This window comes from Cervus canadensis, chromosome 4 (genome assembly GCF_019320065.1).
Source record: "Cervus canadensis isolate Bull #8, Minnesota chromosome 4, ASM1932006v1, whole genome shotgun sequence".
Classification (NCBI taxonomy): domain Eukaryota; kingdom Metazoa; phylum Chordata; class Mammalia; order Artiodactyla; family Cervidae; genus Cervus; species Cervus canadensis.
The window spans coordinates 64,910,715-64,930,363 of NC_057389.1; the positions used below are offsets into that span (position 1 = coordinate 64,910,715).

The 19,649-nt window shown below is 38.9% G+C and overlaps 1 protein-coding gene across 1 annotated transcript in view; it reads left to right on the forward strand.

The window, feature by feature from the left end:
- LOC122440843 (28 kDa heat- and acid-stable phosphoprotein-like) overlaps positions 1 to 19,649 on the forward strand; it is a 31,164-nt gene that overhangs the window by 973 nt on the left and 10,542 nt on the right. The window contains exons 2-3 of the mRNA XM_043467535.1: positions 828 to 833; positions 2,072 to 2,085. Of these exons, the coding sequence (XP_043323470.1) occupies positions 828 to 833; positions 2,072 to 2,085 (20 nt within the window). The remainder of the gene's footprint in view (positions 1 to 827; positions 834 to 2,071; positions 2,086 to 19,649) is intronic.

The window sequence follows — 19,649 nt, forward strand, 5'->3', positions numbered from 1 at the left end:
GCTGAAACTCCAGTACTTTGGCCACCTGATGCAAAGAGCTGACTCATTTGAAAAGACCCTGATGCTGGGAAAGATTGAGGGCAGGAGGAGAAGGGGACAACAGAAGATGAGATGGTTGGATGGCATCACCGACTCAATGGACATGGGTTTGGGTAGACTCCAGGAGTTGGTGATGGACAGGGAGGCCTCGCATGCTGTGGTTCATGGGGTCGCAAAGAGTTGGACGTGACTGAGCGACTGGACTGAACTGAACTGAACCCCAATGTTCATTGTAGCACTATTTACAATAGCCGGGATATGGAAGCAACCTACATGTCTGTCAATAAACGAATGGATAAAGAAGTTCCAGTACAAAAATACAATGGAATATTAGCCATAAAAAAGAATCAATCTGAATCAGTTAAATTGAAGTAGACAAACCTAGAGCCTGTTATACAAAGTGGAGTAAGTCAGAAAGAGCAAAACAAATAACATTCTTCTTTTGCATCCTGATTAGTCAGCTCTTATGAAGCCAATTTTGTCTAGTTAGACAGTTCTTGAAATATATACATCCATTCAGATATTCAAGTTTTCATTCAGTGATTACAACAAACTCTTTCTATCATTTTTCATTTTATATGTGACTTTTCTTCTACTGAGTTGCTGGTCCTTTGCTTACTTAGTCATCATAAAAATAAATCTTGCATAAAAATAATCTGAGCCCATTAGTATAGATTATAGATTTCTATACTATTGTAATCTAGAAAAATGGTACTGGTGAACATATTTGCAGGATAGGGATAGAGACCCAGAAGTAGAGAACAAACTTGTGGACGCAGCATGGGAAGGAGAGGGTGGTAAGTGTTGAGAGAGTAGCATTGAATTATACACATTACCCTGTGTAAAATAGATAGCCCGTGGGAAGTTGGTATAAAACACAGGGAGCTCAGGTTAGTGCTCTCTGCTAACCTAGAAGAGTGAGATGGTGGGTCATGAGAGGGAGGCGTAAGATGGAGGGGATATATGTTCACTGATAGGTGATTCACGTTGTTCTATGGCAGAGAGCACACAATATTGTAAAGCAATTTCCTCCAACTAAAATTTAATATTAAAAAAGAGAAAAGAACAAAACAACAACAAAAAAGAAAACAACAGTGAAAGTCCCGCCACTCATCGGGTGACTATGACGTAAGAAAGAAATTCTCCAAAAATTTTATGAACTTTGAAATCTGGTGCTATTTACACTATTCCTAGTATGGGGAAAGAGAAATGCTTGCACCTTAACTTTCCTTATTACATACCTAGAGGAGACTGTCTTGCTACCTTGAGGCATCTGACCTTTATAGTGCTAAAAAAAAAATGTATCCCATTGACAGCTGTAGATTCCAACTAAATACCACCTCACACCACTCCCAGTGCCCTACAAACCTCTCCAGGTGGACTGGCAAAGATTTGCTTCATCACTATAAGAGAGCCTTGCCAGTGTCTTCCAGAGCCTGCAGAACCTTATTCACACCATCTCCATATGAAAGGAGAATCTCTGAGTGGGAAACCTAGGTTTAAAGCTCTTCCTTTGCCTTGGCTTATGATATAACCTTGAATTACTTGACCATTCTGCCAAATGCTGTCCCTTCTGTTTAGGTGGTTCATGAAGAGCTACTATTCTCGCCTTTGTCTTCGCCACTGAGGAGATCAAAAAGAACTCTCATCTTCTTCCCAACCTGACCTTGGGTTATGATATCTACAATTCCTTTGAAAGTGACCACAGGACTCTGGAAAATACCCTCTTTTGGCTGTCTGGAGGGAGTTGATCTGTCCTTAATTACAACTGCCAGAGACAGAGGAAATCTCTGGCCATAGTTACAGGAATTGCACGGGCATTTTCAGCTGAGATCGGAACACTTCTGGAGCTGGACAAAATCCCATAGGTGAGTGGGGTCTGGTGAGAGACACTGTGCTCTTCCCCAATGTCTTTCCCTCTCATCACATGAAAGATAAAGATGGAAGCTGTGTGTATGCATCCCACAGAGATATAAACCCATTGCAGAGACATCATCAGATTGTGAGGTTATTCCCTGGGTTTGGAAGGAAGAAGAAGGTGAAGAAGTGCAGCCAGTACTTTGAAACCCAGATGGATACTTAGGGCCAAGGCATCTATCCCACAGCTACTCAGAATATTGAGTGGTCGTGGATCAGTATTTGCTGATCAAAATTTGCTATTTTCCATCATAGCAAATGCCCATTCGATAGGGGACTGCCTCACCCCAAAACAGGGCTCTCTCAGAGTACAGCCGGGAGCCAGTGTCTGGCAGATATGACAATAGGGAGCATGGTCCTTACTGTTTCTGTCATTTATCATGCCCATCCTTGCACAAAATGTCCCTTTGATATCTCCAGTTTTCTTTAAGAGATCTCTAATCTTTCCCATTCTATTGTTTTCCTCTATTTCTTTGCATTGTTCATTTAAGAGGGCCTTCTTATCTCTCTGTGCTGCTCTCTGGAACTCCACATTCAGTTGGGTGTATCTTTCTCTTTCTCCCTTGCCTTTCACTTCTTTTTCTTCCTCAGCTATTTGTAAAGCCTTCTCAGACCACCACTTTGCCTTCTTGCATTTCTTTTTCTTTAGGATGTTTTTGGTCATTGCACCCTGTACAATGTTACGAATTTCCATCCATAGTTCTTAAGGTACTCTGTCTACCAGATCTAATCCCTTCAGTCTATTTGTCACCTCTGCTGTATAATCATAAGGGATTTGATTTAGGTTATACCTGAAGGACCAACTTGTTTCATTTACTTTCTTCTATTTCAGCCTGAATTTTCAATAAGGTGCTGATTGTCTGAACCACAGCCAGCTCCAAGTCTTGTTTTTGCTGACTTTATAGAGCTTCTGTCTCTTTGATTGCAAAAAATATAATCAATCCAATTTCAGTATTGACGATTGGTGATGTTCAAGTGTAGAGTCTTCACTTGGGTTGTTGGAAAAGGATGTTTGCTATAACCAGTGTGTTCTCTTGACAAAACTCTGTTAGCCATTGCTCTGCTTCATTTTCTACTCCAAGGCCAACCTTGCCTATTATTCCGGGTATCTCTGACTTCCAAGTTTTGTATTCCAATCCCCAACGATGAAAAGAGCATTTTTCTTGGTGTTAGTTCTGGAAGGTCTTACAAATTTTCAAAGATCCAGTCAACTTCAGCTTCTTTGGAGGCAGTGATTGGTGCATGGACTTGGATTACTGTGATGTTGAATGGTTTGTCTTGGAAATGAAGGGAGATCATTCTGTCCTTTTTGAGATTGCACCAAAGTACTGCATTTTGGACTCTTTTATTAACTATGAGGGATACTCCATTTCTTCAAAGGGATACTTGCCCACAGTAGTAGGTATAACGGTCATCTGAATAAATTCACCCATACCCATCCATTTTAGTTCACTGATGCCTAATATGCCAAAGTTCACTCTTGCCATCTCCTTCTTGAAAATGTCCAATTTACCATAGTTCTTGGACCTAACGTTCCAGGTTTTATGCAATATTGTTCTTTACAGCATCAGACATGTTTTCACCATCAAACACATTCACAACTGACTGTTGTTTCCACGTTGGCCCAGCCCCTTCATTCATTCTGGAGATATTAGTAATTGCCCTTTGGTCTTCCCCAGTAGCATATTGGTTACCTTCTGACCTTGGGCTCCTCTTCTGGGATCATAACATTTGCATGTCATACTATTCATGGGGTTCTGGTTGGAAGAATATTGGAGTGATTTGCCATCTCCTCCTCAGCCAGACTGTGTTTTGTCAGAACTCTTCATTATGATCTTTCCATCTTGGGTGCCCCTGCACATCATGGCTCATAGCTTCGTGGAGTTATGCAAATCCTTTCACCACAACAAGGCTGTGAGACATGAAGGGACACAAGTCATACAGAGCACAAGTCATACAACGGTGACATTTGTGTAACATCTGAAACTGTGCTTTCTTCAGTTACCATCGAAGGAGATAAGCACACAGGGATCTTACACATTCTCTCTTATACTTGGGCTCAAATGATATCATCTTAAGAAGTAGCCTCATGTCCTTTTCAAAAGCAAGTGGTCTAGGATACACAGGCTTTGTATGCTCAGAATGAAATGAGAACTCTGGATGTCCATGGTAGTCTCTCCTTTCATCAAATAATCCTGTCACTCTCCCTGCCTCATCCTCTGTCAAAGAAGACAGCCCTAAATTCAGAATCCTGTTTATCTTTATTTATTTTTATTTTTTTATTTTTTAGGGTCACATATGGTCCTTTCGATTCTTCATTTGGTAATAAAGACCGATTTTCATCTCTTTATTGGATGGACAGTCATGACAGCTATCTCACCCATGCAATGATTGGACTATTGCTGCATTTTGACTGGACGTGGGTATCACTCTCTTCTGTTGAAGAAAGAGAAAGTGAGCAGTTTATTTGGGACCTGAAAGCAGAGATGATACTGAAAGGTATATGTGTGGACTTTACTGCAAAGGTTCCTGCTGAAAGGCAGTTTGTGGAAGAAAACCCTGACGATTTTGACAATAAAATCAGAATTTCATCCACAAATGTGTATATATTACATGCTGATATGGATAACTTCTATGTTATCAATAGAGAAACCCATTGGTATGTAACCTGGGACAAGGTGTGGATTATGGTAGCAAATGGAGATAATGTTTTGAATGAGCTAAAATATATGCCATCCTCTGTCAATGGAAATCTCTTTTTTTCACACCAGATGAGGGAAATCCCAGGACTTCAACTTTATCTCAAGAATACTGATCCTTTTAAAACAAGACAGACTTCTACTACTTTGGTCATTGGCTTCGAAAGACTAACTGCCCAATTCCTGAAATTCCTCTTGGTAGAATTGAAGACTCCCCACCAAATTTTTCCATAGAGCTCATGTCAACAAGTACTGACATGATGCTCTTGTCTAAATCTGGCTATTTAATGTATAATACTATTTATGCAGTGGCCCAAGCTCTCCATGAAATGCTTTTGGTGAAAATAGAAATGGGATCCTTAGTTAATGCAGAGCAACCTATGCTTCTACCCTGGAAGGTAAATGTCCTTCAGATGCAGGTTATCAATAAACAACTGGAAGTTATCTGGTTGTATTTTATTGAGATGCTGCATCATGACCATATCTTTGTCTCAAATTCCACAGGATTAGGCACAACGGAGAATTTTTTTTACATTTGTTTTATATAGATCTATATATGTTATTTCTGTTTGGAAAATGCTGCCATTGAGGGGGAGACTTTGTAACTATTTGCATTAGAAAGTTCTCTAGAAAAATATTTCCTGGGTAGGAAATATTACAGGATATAATAGGAATATTACATATAGGATGTAATGTAGTAAAATATCCATACAAGGCTTAATAGAACCTATGAAAGGAAAAAATTAGTAAAATCTTTATATTTCATTAGAATGTACTGCTACTGCTGCTGCTAAGTCACTTCAGTCGTGTCTGACTCCGTGCGACCCCATAGACGGCAGCCCACCAGGCTCCCCCATCCCTGGGATTTTCCAGGCAAGAAAACTGAAGTGGGTTGCCATTTCCTTCTCCAATGCACGAAAGTGAAAAGTGAAAGTGAAGCCACTCAGTTGTGTCTGACTCTCAGCGACCCCATGGACTGCAGCCTACCAGGCTCCTCCATCCATGGGGTTTTCCAGTCAAGAGTACCAGACTAGGGTGCCATTGCCTTCTCCGATTAGAATGTACACAATGCCAGAAAATATTGATGTAATTACCATTTCTGATTCCAACTATTTTACTTATAGTGATGTATGCAAAGTAGACCAAGTGACGCATAAAATGATTATGGTGTGAAGAGAAATGGAGTCTACATGATTTCTAACATTGTCTCAGGAAAATGAATTACTTTCAGATACAACTATTTTCACAAACCCTGCAAACAATCATGGGAGCAAGGACTGTGGTCCTGATTTAAATGTGAGACCAATAATGATGATAATAAGCTCAACACATCTTACTGAGTTAAAAAATGAATTTTATCTGAATTTTCAGTCAGATTTTTGTGTATCTGCAACCCCTTTTCAGTGTATACTTAGGAATTTATGTCTTGACATGCAAGTGACAAATACGTTGAATCAATCTGTTGTTTGAAGAAAATAAACTAATGGGTTCAAATAAATGTCCTATCTTTCTAATAGTTTTTAATATAAATTTAAAGCATATATGTGTAAGGTGAGTTCAGAAAGTTAATTTTCTTCTGACTTTACTTATAATATTTGATATACAACTTAGAGATTATTTTGTGTTGCTCTTAGTAACATAAGTGGCCTTTCCAAGATTATACCAAAAGTTCGGATTCAGGATAATGAACAATGCTTCTATCACAAGAGACTAAGGAATTGAACAATGGTTGCTTAAACAGTCAGGATAAAGTATCAGAAAAAATGCAAAGTAGTTATTTTAAGAAAGTTTTAAAGAAACCGAAAAATAATGATCAGAATTAACTTTTTGAGAATTCTGGCATCCAAACAAAACCTTCCAACACGCAGAATGCATAAGGAAGGAATATTGGTTGAATTTTGTTCTAGAAGTTCACTTTATTTTCATTTACCCTGGTGCTGTTTTTTACTCCACAGCTCAAGAGAAATATTTTAAACAATACCTCACATGCTTAGCACAGGTTACTACTACCAGAAGGGCTATATGACACTTATTCTAACAGATTAGGATTCCATGTTTTGACCTAAATGATGGCTCTCTGAGGGACTCATCTGAGACTACGTTTACTTCACCTGCCTTGGAATTTTCTTGCCTTTCCAGGTTCAAATTCATGTGGTACGGCTATCCAAGAGACTGTTAGGCTACAGAGAAGTTCATAAGGCTGTATTCCACTTCGAAGAGAAAGACAATGCCAGGCCCCAGTGCTTATCCAAGGCCAGGAATAGGAAGTTGCTCTGAAGGACTTCTGGAGAAATGTGAGCTTCCTGAGAGCAGAGGCTGTGTGTGGCAGTGTTGACTAAGTCTTGTGAGTGCAACTAAGGCAGAGGAAGGACAACTTACTGCAGCTTTGGGCTTTTAATTGCCCAAGTGCCCTGATAGAACATATTTCTTATAATGACCTCTCTCACTAGTCACATATTCATCTATGTAATAAATGCACTCTGATTCATTCAAAACAGAATAAGAAAAAATACTCATAACAATTAAATTCATGTTCTTGAAGCTGGTTGCCTTTTCTTGCTGGTATTTATAACTGTCTCCATCACCCATTCCTATTCACTTCACCCTCAGTAAGCGCCTCAGTGGTTCCTGGATCTTCACCTGGTTGGATAACTCTCTTCTTTATTCCTGAAGGATCTAATCATTAGTAATCCTGCCTGGTTTGTTTTTCTGTAGTTTTCTATTGATTTGAATCATGAGATATACTAATACTAAGAATGCCCTAAGGAATCTCCTGATTTCCAGACTTAGGCTTCCTCACCTTCATTGCAGAGTGCAGATCAATTTCCCCTTGGTAATCAGGGTCAGTCATCTCAGCCAGTACAGAAATTTTATTTTGTGAGTCTTGGCAAAGAACACAATTTGCTGTTTTTCTATATTTTTCTCTCTTCTTTATTTCATTCATATTCTTCAAAAATGTATTATTTCATTCCATGTGAAAGATCTGAATTTTGTTTCCCATATTCTCCCAGTACTCTAAGGTGTAACATTAGGCTGTTGATATAATAACTTTGAAAAAAATAAAACTGTATTTGATATAAAGAAAACAGCTTCTTATTATAAACGCCATGATCAATAATTGATAATTAACATCTCCCTTCTTGCTAAAGAATCAGTTGAAATGATGTTAACATGTCGTATGCTGATTCCAACTCTGTGAAGACCGTGAGAGCAGTTATGGCACAGAAACCATGAGCTCCCTGGAGGGACATCAGCCATGGACACAGGATGGCAGAGCTCTCAGTGTAGGATCCACTTGTCTCTCCCACACCTCAATCCGCCCCCAAGCCTGAAGTTTGAGAGTCACAGACTATGATGAAATAAAAAAGGCAATGGGAAAAACATATTTTTCCTCATTGTTTTTCATCAGGATAGAGGGAGACAGGTGCAGGGCTGCAGGGCGGGAGCCTCCCCAGACGTCCTCCATGGGACTGATATGAAGCAGTAAAAAGAAGGGGAAGCCAGGCTGCTCCTGTCACAGTGACACTGAGGGTGAGGTCTCAGAACTGTGACTCCCTTATGCACACCTACTTTCTGATTCTAACTGTGCCCTTCTCTGGGACATCAGCATGCAACATGTCACGTAGGGTTCACACAGGCTGAGAGACAGAGGAAATGTGGGCATATGCTGTGCTGTATGTGAGCAGAGCCTTATAGACATGAACCTGATTCAGCTTCTCCTCAGCTCAGCTTAGACACAGATCTTTGTCTCCCTCTGGCAGACCCTGCCATGTCATTCTTTCCGTTTAGTGTTTTCCTAATCCTGCAGCCTTTATACATAGCATGTGCGATGGGTAAGGATGGCTGTTTATAACACTGCAAGCTAAGTGCCTATAGAGATGGGGATCTAAAAATGGGTGGGTTTGTCCCCCTTTTTTCTTTGGGCTAGAAAGCAGAAATATTCCTGGTCTCTTTTGTGCGCAGACCAGAAGAAATTACATCCATTTGGTAAGTTATTGTTTGTATGTACATCTGTGTGTGTTTCACCTCCTTGAAATGACCTTAGTTGTCACAGAAATGGCAGAAGTTTGGCCCATGGGATTTAGAATGGTCTATTGCTTCTGTCACGCACACAGGCAGTTGTATGGAGAAGGAAATGGCAACTCACTCCAGTACTCTTGCCTGGAGAATCCCATGGACAGAGGAGCCTGGCAGCCTACAATCCATGGGGTCGCAAAGAGTAGGACACGACTGAGCGACTAATACACACACACACACACACACACACACACACACACACACACATTGCTTCTGTGTCCCTCGACTATCTGAAATGTTTTATCTCGTTGCTTCTTTCAAGACAGAGGAGAGAATGATGTGTCAACCCCATTCACTTCACCAGCAGTGTATTGAAGCTCTGTTCCTGGAGGTCTTAGAATTAGTGAGACTGCTGAACCACAGTCCCTCCTACTGCCAGGACCCCTAGACTGAGGCACACAAGGCCTTTGAAACCCTGATGCCCTGGCCTGAGGTCATCAGTAAGCCTGGCCCTGGCTTAAGAGAAAGTGGCTCAGTTGTTATGCTCACTGCTGACACAGACATTGTTGAAATGTTCCTCCTATAGAGGCCCTAAGTGCTTAGATTCACCAGCATAAAAGATAAGTCTCCTAAAGGTCATTAATTTAATCTCATCAGTAATGTGGCATTCACCTGTTTCCCAGAAGTCAAAAGAAGAAAACAATATTTATGAGGAAATTATAGATCAATTTTAAACTCTCCAGGAGAAATTAGGAATTGCCTCAAAATCTGGATTTATCTAATCCTGTAGTATGCATGTCTCTGACTGAGTTTAGTACCAATGCTTAAAAACTGGTTTTTCTTGAGCAACCTGTGTCCTGTTCCTGCTTTGTTGGTTGAAAGAATAAGCAGTGCTTCTGCACAATTTATCAACATGTTGGTGTCCTCAGAAGAGTGTGGAGATATTTAGAATCTACATACTTTGTTTTGTTACTAGTTCTTTTTGGAATTTTGTTTAACCCTAGTCATTTAAGTAGGGGTCCTTGCACTGGAAGGCTCTGACCTTTCCTCTCATCTGTGTGATGACCTCTTGTGCTCAATCTTTGTCCCTTCCAGGTGTCTCATTTCATGTCTCCTTTCTTCTTGGTTTGCTTCTGTGTATTTTACCAAAACATAAATTGAAATGTTTTATACAAGTTGTTAGATGAGCGTACATTCTCCAGTTTGGTGAAAGCTACTGATTATTGACCTTCTAACAGGGTTAGAATGGCAGGAAATGAGTACCAGGCCATAAAGAACCTATCTGATTCTCGATACTGTGAGGGGAAAGAGAGAACACATTTTGTCCATGAGGTCTGTGTGGTGGAGGGTTTGAGAATTTTAGTAATGTCAAGTGGCTGGAGGCCAAACTTTCAGAATTACTACTGTACAATACTCAGGGATCTTTCTGCATATCTCCATTCTGGGCACAAGGGCTGCAGGTATCATGTGACTCTCAACTCTGGCATGTTTTTCTAAGCTATGTGGTTTACTGCATGAATATATACTATCAACTTGATTCTGTAAACTGCTTCTTTCACATAACAGTTTATCCTGAACATTACTTATCATGAGTAAATAGACTTTTATGTTATTGTTTAATGTATACAAATGTGATTTCATATAGATATGGAATATTTATTAATTCATTGCCATTAATTTTTTCAGTAATAAATTATGGATTGTTAATTCCTTATAATAAACTGGGAGCATTTCTGTCATTGTAATACTTAAAAATTTTTGGACCAAGACACATGCACTTTTCATAGAGCATTTGATGTGTGTTGTCAAGAAATCTGCTGGGAACTAGCACTTCACAATACAGCCAGCAGAGGGCAGCGTCATCCTTTTTCTACATTCTTGCAAAACTGAATATTCAAATTTTGCTTCACTTCAGAGGCACACAATAACTGCTGCTGCTGCTGCTGCTAAGTCGCTTCAGTCGTGTCCGACTCTGTGCGACCCCATGGACTGCAGCCCACCAGGCTCCTCTGCCCATGGGATTTTCCAGGCAAGAGTACTGGAGTGGGTTGCCATTGCCTTCTCCCACATAATACTAGGCCATGATATTACAGTGCACGTTTTTGCTGATTAGAATCTCAGTATCATTGCCTATGGTTTTTGGCCACTGCATCTATTTTTCAACACTGTGTTCATAGTCTTTTATGTTATCTCTACTGAAGTGCTGGCTCTTTATTTATTCATATATTCCTATGTAATAATTATCTGAGCCTATTATTACAGATTTCACAATTATTTATCACATGGTTTATTTAGAGCTATTTAAACATCAAAAATCTTAAATATTCAGAAAATGCAATTATCGTAATATCAGAAAGTGTAAGTTACTCAGTCATGTCTGAGTTTTGAGTGACTCAATTTCTGATGTTACCATAATTGCATTTTCTAAATATTTATGATTTTTGATGTTTAAATAGCTCTGAATAAATCATTGTGATAAATAATTGTGAAATCTATAACAATGGCCTCAGATAATTATTATATAAGGAGTATTATGAATAAATAAGCAAAGGATTAGCACCTCAATAGAAGAAAAGTCACATATAAAATTAAAAATGATTGATAGAAGAAAAAGATAGAGTTTGTTGAATAAAAACAAGACTATTTGAATGGATGCATGTATCTCAAAGACAATATAATTAGGCAAAATTGTCTTCATAAGAGTTGACTAATCAGAATGGAAAATAAGGGTGATATTTGTTTTTCTCTTTCTGACTTCAGTCTGTATTACAGACTGTAGGTTTGTCCACTTCAGTTTAACTGACTCAAATTTGTTTCTTTTTATCACTAATATTCCATTGTATGTATGTACTGGAACTTCTTTTTTTTTTTTTTTTTAAGAAGGGAAGGAGGAAGGGGAGGGCAGGAGGAAGGGAAGGGAAGGAAAGGGAAGGGAAGTGACTCAGTCGTGTCCAACTCTTTGCAACCCTATGGGCTTCCCCGTCCATGGGATTTTCCAGGCAAGGGTACTGGAGTGGGTTGCCGTTTCCTACTCCAGTACTGGAACTTCTTTATTCATTCAAATATTGACAGACATCTAGGTTGCCTCCGTGTCCTGGTTATTGTATATAGTGCTTCAATGAGCATTGGGGTACATATGTCTTTTTGAATTAATGAATGTTTTTTCAGGGTATATACTTGCATATACATATATACCTACATATATATATGTGTGTATGTATATATATAGAGAGAGAGAGAGAGAGAAAGAGAGAGAGAATCTAGAAAAATGGTACTGATGAACTAATTTGCAGGGCAGGAATAGAGACCCAGATGTAGAGAACAAATTGTGGACACAGCAGGGGAAGGAGAGGGTGAGATGAATTGAAAGGGTAGCGTTAAATTGTATTCATTACCATGTGTAAAATAGATAGCTGTTGGGAAGTTGCTATAAAACACAAAGAGCTCAGCTTAGTGCTCCATGACAACTTAGAGGAGTGAGATGGGGGCAGGGGTCATGAGAGGGAGGCACTATTTGGAAGGGTTATATGTATACTTATAGCTGATTCATGTTCTTGTATGGCAGAAAGTAACACAATGTTTTAAGCAATTATCCTCCAGTTAAAAATAAAAATTAAAAAAGAAAAAACAACAGAAAAGAAAATAATAGTGAAAGTCCCTTCTAATGCATCAGCTGAATATGATGTCAGAAAGAAATTCCCCCAAATGTAGGAACTTTGAAATCTGGTGTTATTTAATGTATTTGAAGTATGGGAAAGGTGCTTGCATCTTGACTTTCAGCCCTAAGAAAAACAAGATGACATTTGAGAATCAACTATCTTTCAAAAATGGTTTATGAGCTATTTTTTTTACTCCTTACATATGTAGAGGAGAATATCTTGCTATCTTGATGCACTTGATCTTTAAAGAGAAAAAAAAAAAGTCTATTCCATCGACAGCTATATATTCCAAATAAATACCACCTCACACCACTTCCAGTGCACTATAAACCTCTCTAGGTGGATTGGCCACAATTTGCTTCCTCACAATAAGAGAGCCTTACCAATGTCTTCCAGACCCCTGGGAACCTTATTCATACCATCTCCATATGAGAAGACAGGAGAACCTCTGTGGAAAACCTTGGCTTAAAGCCCTTCCCTTCCCTTGACTTGGCTTATGATATACCCCTGAATTACTTGACCATTCTGCCTAATGCTGTCCCCACTGTTTAGGCTCTTCACGAAGAGCTACCAACATGTTCTGGCCTTTGTCTTTGGCATTGAGGAGATCAACAAAAACCCTCATCTCCTTCCCAAACTGACCTTGGGTTATGATCTCTACAATGCCTTTGAAAGTGACCACAGGACTCTAGATAGTTACAGGAACTGCATGAGCATTTTCAGTGAGATTGGACCACTTCTGGACCTGTACAAAATTCCACAAGTGAGTGGACTGAGTTCTGGTGAGAGACACTGCTCTTCCCCAATTTCTTTCCCTCTCATCACAACAATGGTAAAGATGGAAGCAGAGTGTATGCTTCCCACAGAGTTATAAACACCTTCCAGAGTTCCAGAGACTTCATCAGATTGTGAGGGCTTTCCCTGGGTTTGGAAGGAAGAGGGAAAAATGCAGTCAATACTCTGAAACCCAGATCTGTGCTCAAGGCCAAAGTATCCATCCCACAGCTACTGGGAATATTGAGTTGTCATGGATCAGAAACTTTTACATCATAACAAATGCCCACAATATTAGGGACTACCTCACCCAAAGGCAGAGTCTCTCAGAGCACAAGCAGAAGCCAGTGTCTAGCAGATATGACAACTGAGCGCTTGGTTCCCTTGTCTCAATCTGAGAGAAAACTGAAGGGCCATCTCAGCTTCAGAGATTACTGACTATTGACTGAGACTCAGTTACAACTGTTTTGTACTTCAGCATTTCCTTCTGCCCATTTCTGCCTTGCGCCAGTCCTATGGGTTTATCTCTGGAGGACACCCCCATAAACTTTCCACATGTAACACTCCATTTCAGAATTTCATTCCAGGGAAAGACCTGACCAGCAAAAGTCAGGCGACATTACTTTTGAGCATAGCTGCATTAGCTTTCTGAGAGGATAGGTTATTGCAATTTCCAGGATAATCTAGGTAAGGTTCAGGCAATAAATTTAATATACCATTGTGTTTAATGAGAAAAGCTTTATTAATTCTCAGAGTTTATATGGAACATTGTTTGCTGATGGAAATGAATCTCTTTTTAAGTAGCCATGTTGTTGTTGTCATTGTTGTTAAGCTGCTAAATCGTGTTCAACTCTTTTCAACCCCAAGGCTGGTAGCACACCAGGCACCCCTATCTTTCACTATCTCGCTGGTTTTGCTCAGTTTCATTTCCATTGAGTCCGTGAGGCTATCTGACCATTTCATACTCTGCTGCACCCTTCTCTTTTGCCTTCACTCTTTCCCACCACCACAGTCTTTTCCAGTGAGTTGTCTCTTCACCTCAGGTGCCCAAAATATTGGAGCTTCAACTTCAGCAACAGTACTTTTATTGAATATTCAGGGTTAATTTCCTTTAGGATTGACAGGTTTGATCTCCTTGTAGTCCAAAGGACTCTCAAGGATCTCCTCTAGCACCACAATTTTTTTTCCATTTATTTTTATTAGTTAGAGGCTAATTACTTTACAGTATTGTAGTGGTTTTTGTCATACATTGACATGAATCAGCCATGGATTTACATGTGTTCCCCATCCTGAACCCCACTCCCACCTCCCTCCCCATCCCATCCCTCTGGGTCATCCCAGTGCACCAGCCCCGAGCACTTGTCTCATGCATCCAACCTGGACTGGTGATCTGTTTCATACTTGATAATATACATGTTTCAATGCTGTTCTCTCAGATCATCCCACCCTTGCCTTCTCCCATAGAGTCCAAAAGTCTGTTCTGTACATCTGTGTCTCTTTTTCTGTCTTGCATATAGGGTTATCATTACCATCTTTCTAAATTCCATATATATGCATTAATATACTGTATTGGTGTTTATCTTTCTGGCTTACTTCACTCTGTATAATGGGCTCTGGTTTTATCCATCTCATTAGAACTGATTCAAATATATTCTTTTCAATGGCTGAGTAATATTCCATTGTGTATATGTACCACAGCTTTCTTATCCATTTGTCTGCTGATGGGCATCTAGGTTGCTTCCATGTCCTGGCTATTATAAACAGTAACACCACAATTTTTAAAAATTAATTATTTTAGTTGGAGGATAATTACTTTACAACTTTGTGATGGTTTTTGCCATACATTGACATGAATCAGCCATGGGTGCACGTGTCCCCTCATCCTGAACCCTCCTCCCTACCTCCCTCGCCTCCCTATCCCTCCATGTTGTCCCAGAGCACCAGCTTTGAGTGCTCTGCTTCATGCATCGAACTTGCATTGGTCATATATTTTACATATGGTAATATACTTGTTTCAATGCTATTCTTTCAAATTATCCCACCCTCCCCTTCTCCCGCATAGTTCAAAATTCTGTTCTTTACATCTGCATCTCTTTTGCTGCCTTGCATATAGGATTGTCATTACCATCTTTCTAAATTCCATACATATGTGTTAATATACTGTATTGGTGTTTCTCTTTCTGACTTACTTCACTCTGTATAATAGGCTCCAGTTTCATCCACCTCATTAGTACTGACAAACGCTTTTCTTTTTATAGCTGAGTAATATCCATTGTGGCTTCCTTGGTGGTTCAGAGGTTAAAGTGCCTGCTTGCAACATGGGAGACCTGGGTTTGATCCCTGGGTTGGGAAGATTCCCTGGAGAAGGAAATGGCAACCAACTCCAGTATTCTTGCCTGGAGAATCCCATGGATGGAGGAGCCTAGTGGGCTACAGTCCATGGGGTCGCAAAGAGTCGGACCTGACTGAGCGACTTCATGTACCACAACTTCCTTATCCATTTGTCTGCTGATGGACATTTAGGTTGCTCCCATGTCCTAGCTATTGTAAACAGTGCTTCAATGAACATTGGGGTACATATGCTTCTTTCAGTTCTGCCCAGCAGTGTGATTGCTGGGTCATATGGCAATTCTATTCCCAGTTTTTTAAGGAATCTCCACACTGTTCTCCATGGTGGCTGTAACTGTTTGCATTCACACCAACAGTGTAAGAGGGTTCCCTTTTCTCCACACCCTCTCCAGCATTTATTATTCATGGACATTTTGATGATGGCCATTCTGACCGGTGTGAGATGATACCTCGTTGTGGTTTTTATTTGCATTTCTTTTTTAATAAAGAGTGATGTTGAGCATCTTTTCATGTGTTTATTAGCCATCTGTATCTCTTCTTTGGAGAAATGTCTGTTTAGTTCTATTGACCACTTTTTGATTGGGTTGTTTGTTTTTCTGGTATTGAGCTACATGAACTGCTTGTATATGTTGGAGATTAATTCTATGTCAGTTTCATTTGCTATTAGTTTCTCCTATTCTGAGGGCTGCCTTTTCACTGTGCTTATAGTTTCCTTTGTTGTGCAAAAGCTTTTATGTTTAATTAGGTCCCATTTGTTTATTTTTGCTTTTATTTCCATTACTCTGGGAGGTGTGTCATATAGGATCTTGCTGTGATTTATGTCAGAGAGTGTTCTGCCTATGTTTTCCTCTTGGAGTTTTATAGTTTCCGGTCTTGCATTTAGATCTTTAATCCATTTTGGGTTTATTTTTGTGTATAATGTTAGAAAGTGTTCTAGTTTCATTTTGTTACATGTGGTTGACCAGTTTTCCCAGCATCACTTGTTAAAGAGATTGTCTTTTCTCCAGTGTATATTTTGCCTCCTTTGTCAAAGATACGGTGTCCATAGATACATGGATTTATCTCTGGGCTTTCTATTTTGTTCCATTGACCTATATTTCTGTCTTTGTGCCAGTACCATACTGTCTTGATGACTGTAGCTTTGTAGTATAGTCTGCAGTCAGGAAGGTTGATTTCTCCAGTTCCATTCTTCTTTCTCAAGGTTGTTTTGGCTATTTGAGGTTTTCATGTTTCCATACAAATTGTGAAATTATTTATTCTAGTTCTGTGAAAAATATCATTGGTAGCTTGATAGGGATTGTGCTGAATCTATAGATTACTTTGGGTAGTATACTCATTTTCACTATACTGATTCTTCCAGTCCATGAACATGGTATATTTCTCTATCTATTTCTGGCATCTTTGACTTCTTTCATCAGTATTTTATAGTTTTCTATACATAGGGCTTTTGTTTCTTTGAGTAAATTTATTCCTAAGTATTTTATTCTTTTTGTTGCAATGGTGAATGGTATTGTTTACTTAATTTCTCCTTCTATTTTTCCCTTGTTAATGTATAGGAACACAATGGATTTCTGTGTATTAATTTAATATCCTGAAGCTTTTCTATATTCCTTGATTAGCTCTAGTAATTTTATGGTGGTATCTTTAGGGTTTTCTATATACAGGATCATGTCATCTGCAAACAGTGATGTTTTACTTCTTCTCTTCCAATCAGGATTCCTTTTATTTCTTTTTCTTCTCTGACTGCTGTGCCTAGGACTTCCAAAACTATGTTGAATAGTAATGGTGAGAGTTGGCACCTTTGTCTTGTTCCTGATTTTAGAGGAAAAGCTTTCTATTTTTCTCCATTGAGGATAATGTTTGCTGTGAGTTTGTCATATGTGGCCTTTATTATGTTGAGGTATGTTCCTTCTATGCCTGCTTTCTGGAGAGTTTTTTTTTTTTAATCATAAATGGGTGTTGAATTTTGTCAAAGGCTTTCTCTGCATCTATTGAAAGAATCATGGTTTTTATCATTCAATTTGTTAATATAGCGTATCACATTGATTGATTTGCAAATATTAAGGTACCCTTGCCTCCTTGGAATAAAGCCCATTTGGTCATGACGTATGATCTTTTAAGTATGTTGTTGGATTCTGTTTGCTAGAATTTTGTCGAGGATGTTTGCATCTATGTTCATCAGTGATATTGGCCTGTAGTTTTCATTTTTTGTGGTGTCTTTGTCTGGTTTTGGTATTAGGGTGATGGTGGCCTCATAGATTAAGTTGGGGAATTTACCTTCCTTTGCAATTTTGTGGAAGGATTTGGGTAGGATAGATGTTAGTTCATCTCTAAATTTTTGGTAGAATTCACATGTGAAGGCATCTTGTCCTGGGCCTTTGTTGGAAGATTTTAGATTACAGTTTCAATTTCAGTGCTTGTGATTGGTCTGTTCATATTTTCTATTTCTTCCTAGTTCAGTTTTGGAAGGTTATATTTTTCTAAGAATTCATCCATTTCTTCCAAGTTATCCATTTTATTGGCATATAGTTGCTCACAGTAGTCTCTTATGATCTTTTGTAGTTTTGTGTTGTCTGTTGTGTGATTTCTCCATTTTCATTTCTAATTTTATTGACTTGATTCTTCTTCCTGTTTTTCTTGATGATTCTGGCTAATGATTTGTCTATTTTGTTTATCTTCTCAAAGAACCAACTTTTAGTTTTGTTGATCTTTGCTATAGTCTCCTTTGTTTCTTTTTCATTTATTTCTGCTATGAGTTTTATTATTTCTTTCCTTCTACTAACTTTAGGGTTTTTCTGTTCTTCTTTTTCTAGTTGCTTTAGGTGTAAAGTTAGGCTGTTTATTTGATGTTTCTCTTGTTTCTTGAGGTAGGCTTGTATTGCTATGAGCCTCCCTCTGGGCACTGCTTTTACTGAATCCCATAGGTTTTGGGTTGTCATGTTTTCATTTACATTTGTTTCTGTGCATATTTTGATCTCCTTTATGACTTCTTCTGTGATATATTGGTTATTCAGAAGTGTGTTGTTTAGCCTCCATACGTTTGTATTTTTTATAGTTTTTTCTCTGTAGTTGATATCTAATCTTACTGCATTGTGATCAGAAAAGATGCTTGAAATGATTTCAATTTTTAAAAATTTACCAAGGCTAGATTTGTGCCCCAAGATGTGATCTATCGTGGAGAATGTTTCATGTGCACTTGAGAAAAAGTTGAAATACATTGTTTTTTGGTGAAATGCCCTCTAGATGTCAATTAGGTCTAACCAGTCCATTGTATCATTTAAAACTTGTGTTTCCCTGCTAATTTTCTGTTTGGTTGACCTATCCATAGGTGTGAGTAGGGTATTAAAGTCCCCCATTATTATTGTGTTACTCTTAACGTCCCCTTTCATATATGTTAGCATTTGCCTTACGTATAGAGGTGCTCCTAATGTTGGGTGCATATATATTTGTAATTGTTTATCTTCTTGGATTGATCCCTTGATCATTATGTAGTGTCCTATGTCTCTTATCATGGTCTTTATTTTAAAGTTTATTTTATCTGATATGAGTATTGCTACTCCTGCTTTCTTTTGGTCTCCATTTTCATGAGCTATCTTTTTCCAGCCCCTCACTTTCAGTCTGTATGTGTCCCTATGTTTGAGGTGGGTCTCTTGTAGACAGCATATATAGGGGTCTTGTTTTTATATCCATTTGGCCATGGATTTGGGTGGACTCTGGGAGTTGGTGATGGACAGGGAGGCCTGGAATGCTGCGGTTCATGGGGTCGCAAAGAGTCAGGCATGACTGAGTGACTGAACTGAATGTTTATATTCTCCTGTTATTTAAAATTTCTGATTTATCCATTTAATGGTTGCGTAGTGATTTACCATATGTTATATTGAAACACACATAGACATTTCCTTTTTGTTGAACATATATATATATATATATATATATATATATATATGTTGTGAATATATATATATTCACAACACACTTCCCTGTCCTTCCTGATCTCTTGTAGTTTGCTCAAACTCATGTCCATTGAGTAGGTGATACCATTCAACCATCTTATCCGCTGTCATGGCCTTCTCTCTTGCCCTCAGTCTTTCCCAGCATCAGGGTCTTTTCCAATGAGTCAGCTCTTTTCATCAGGTGGCCAAAGTATTGGAGCTTCAGCTTCAGCATCAGTTCTTCCAATGAATATTCAGGACTG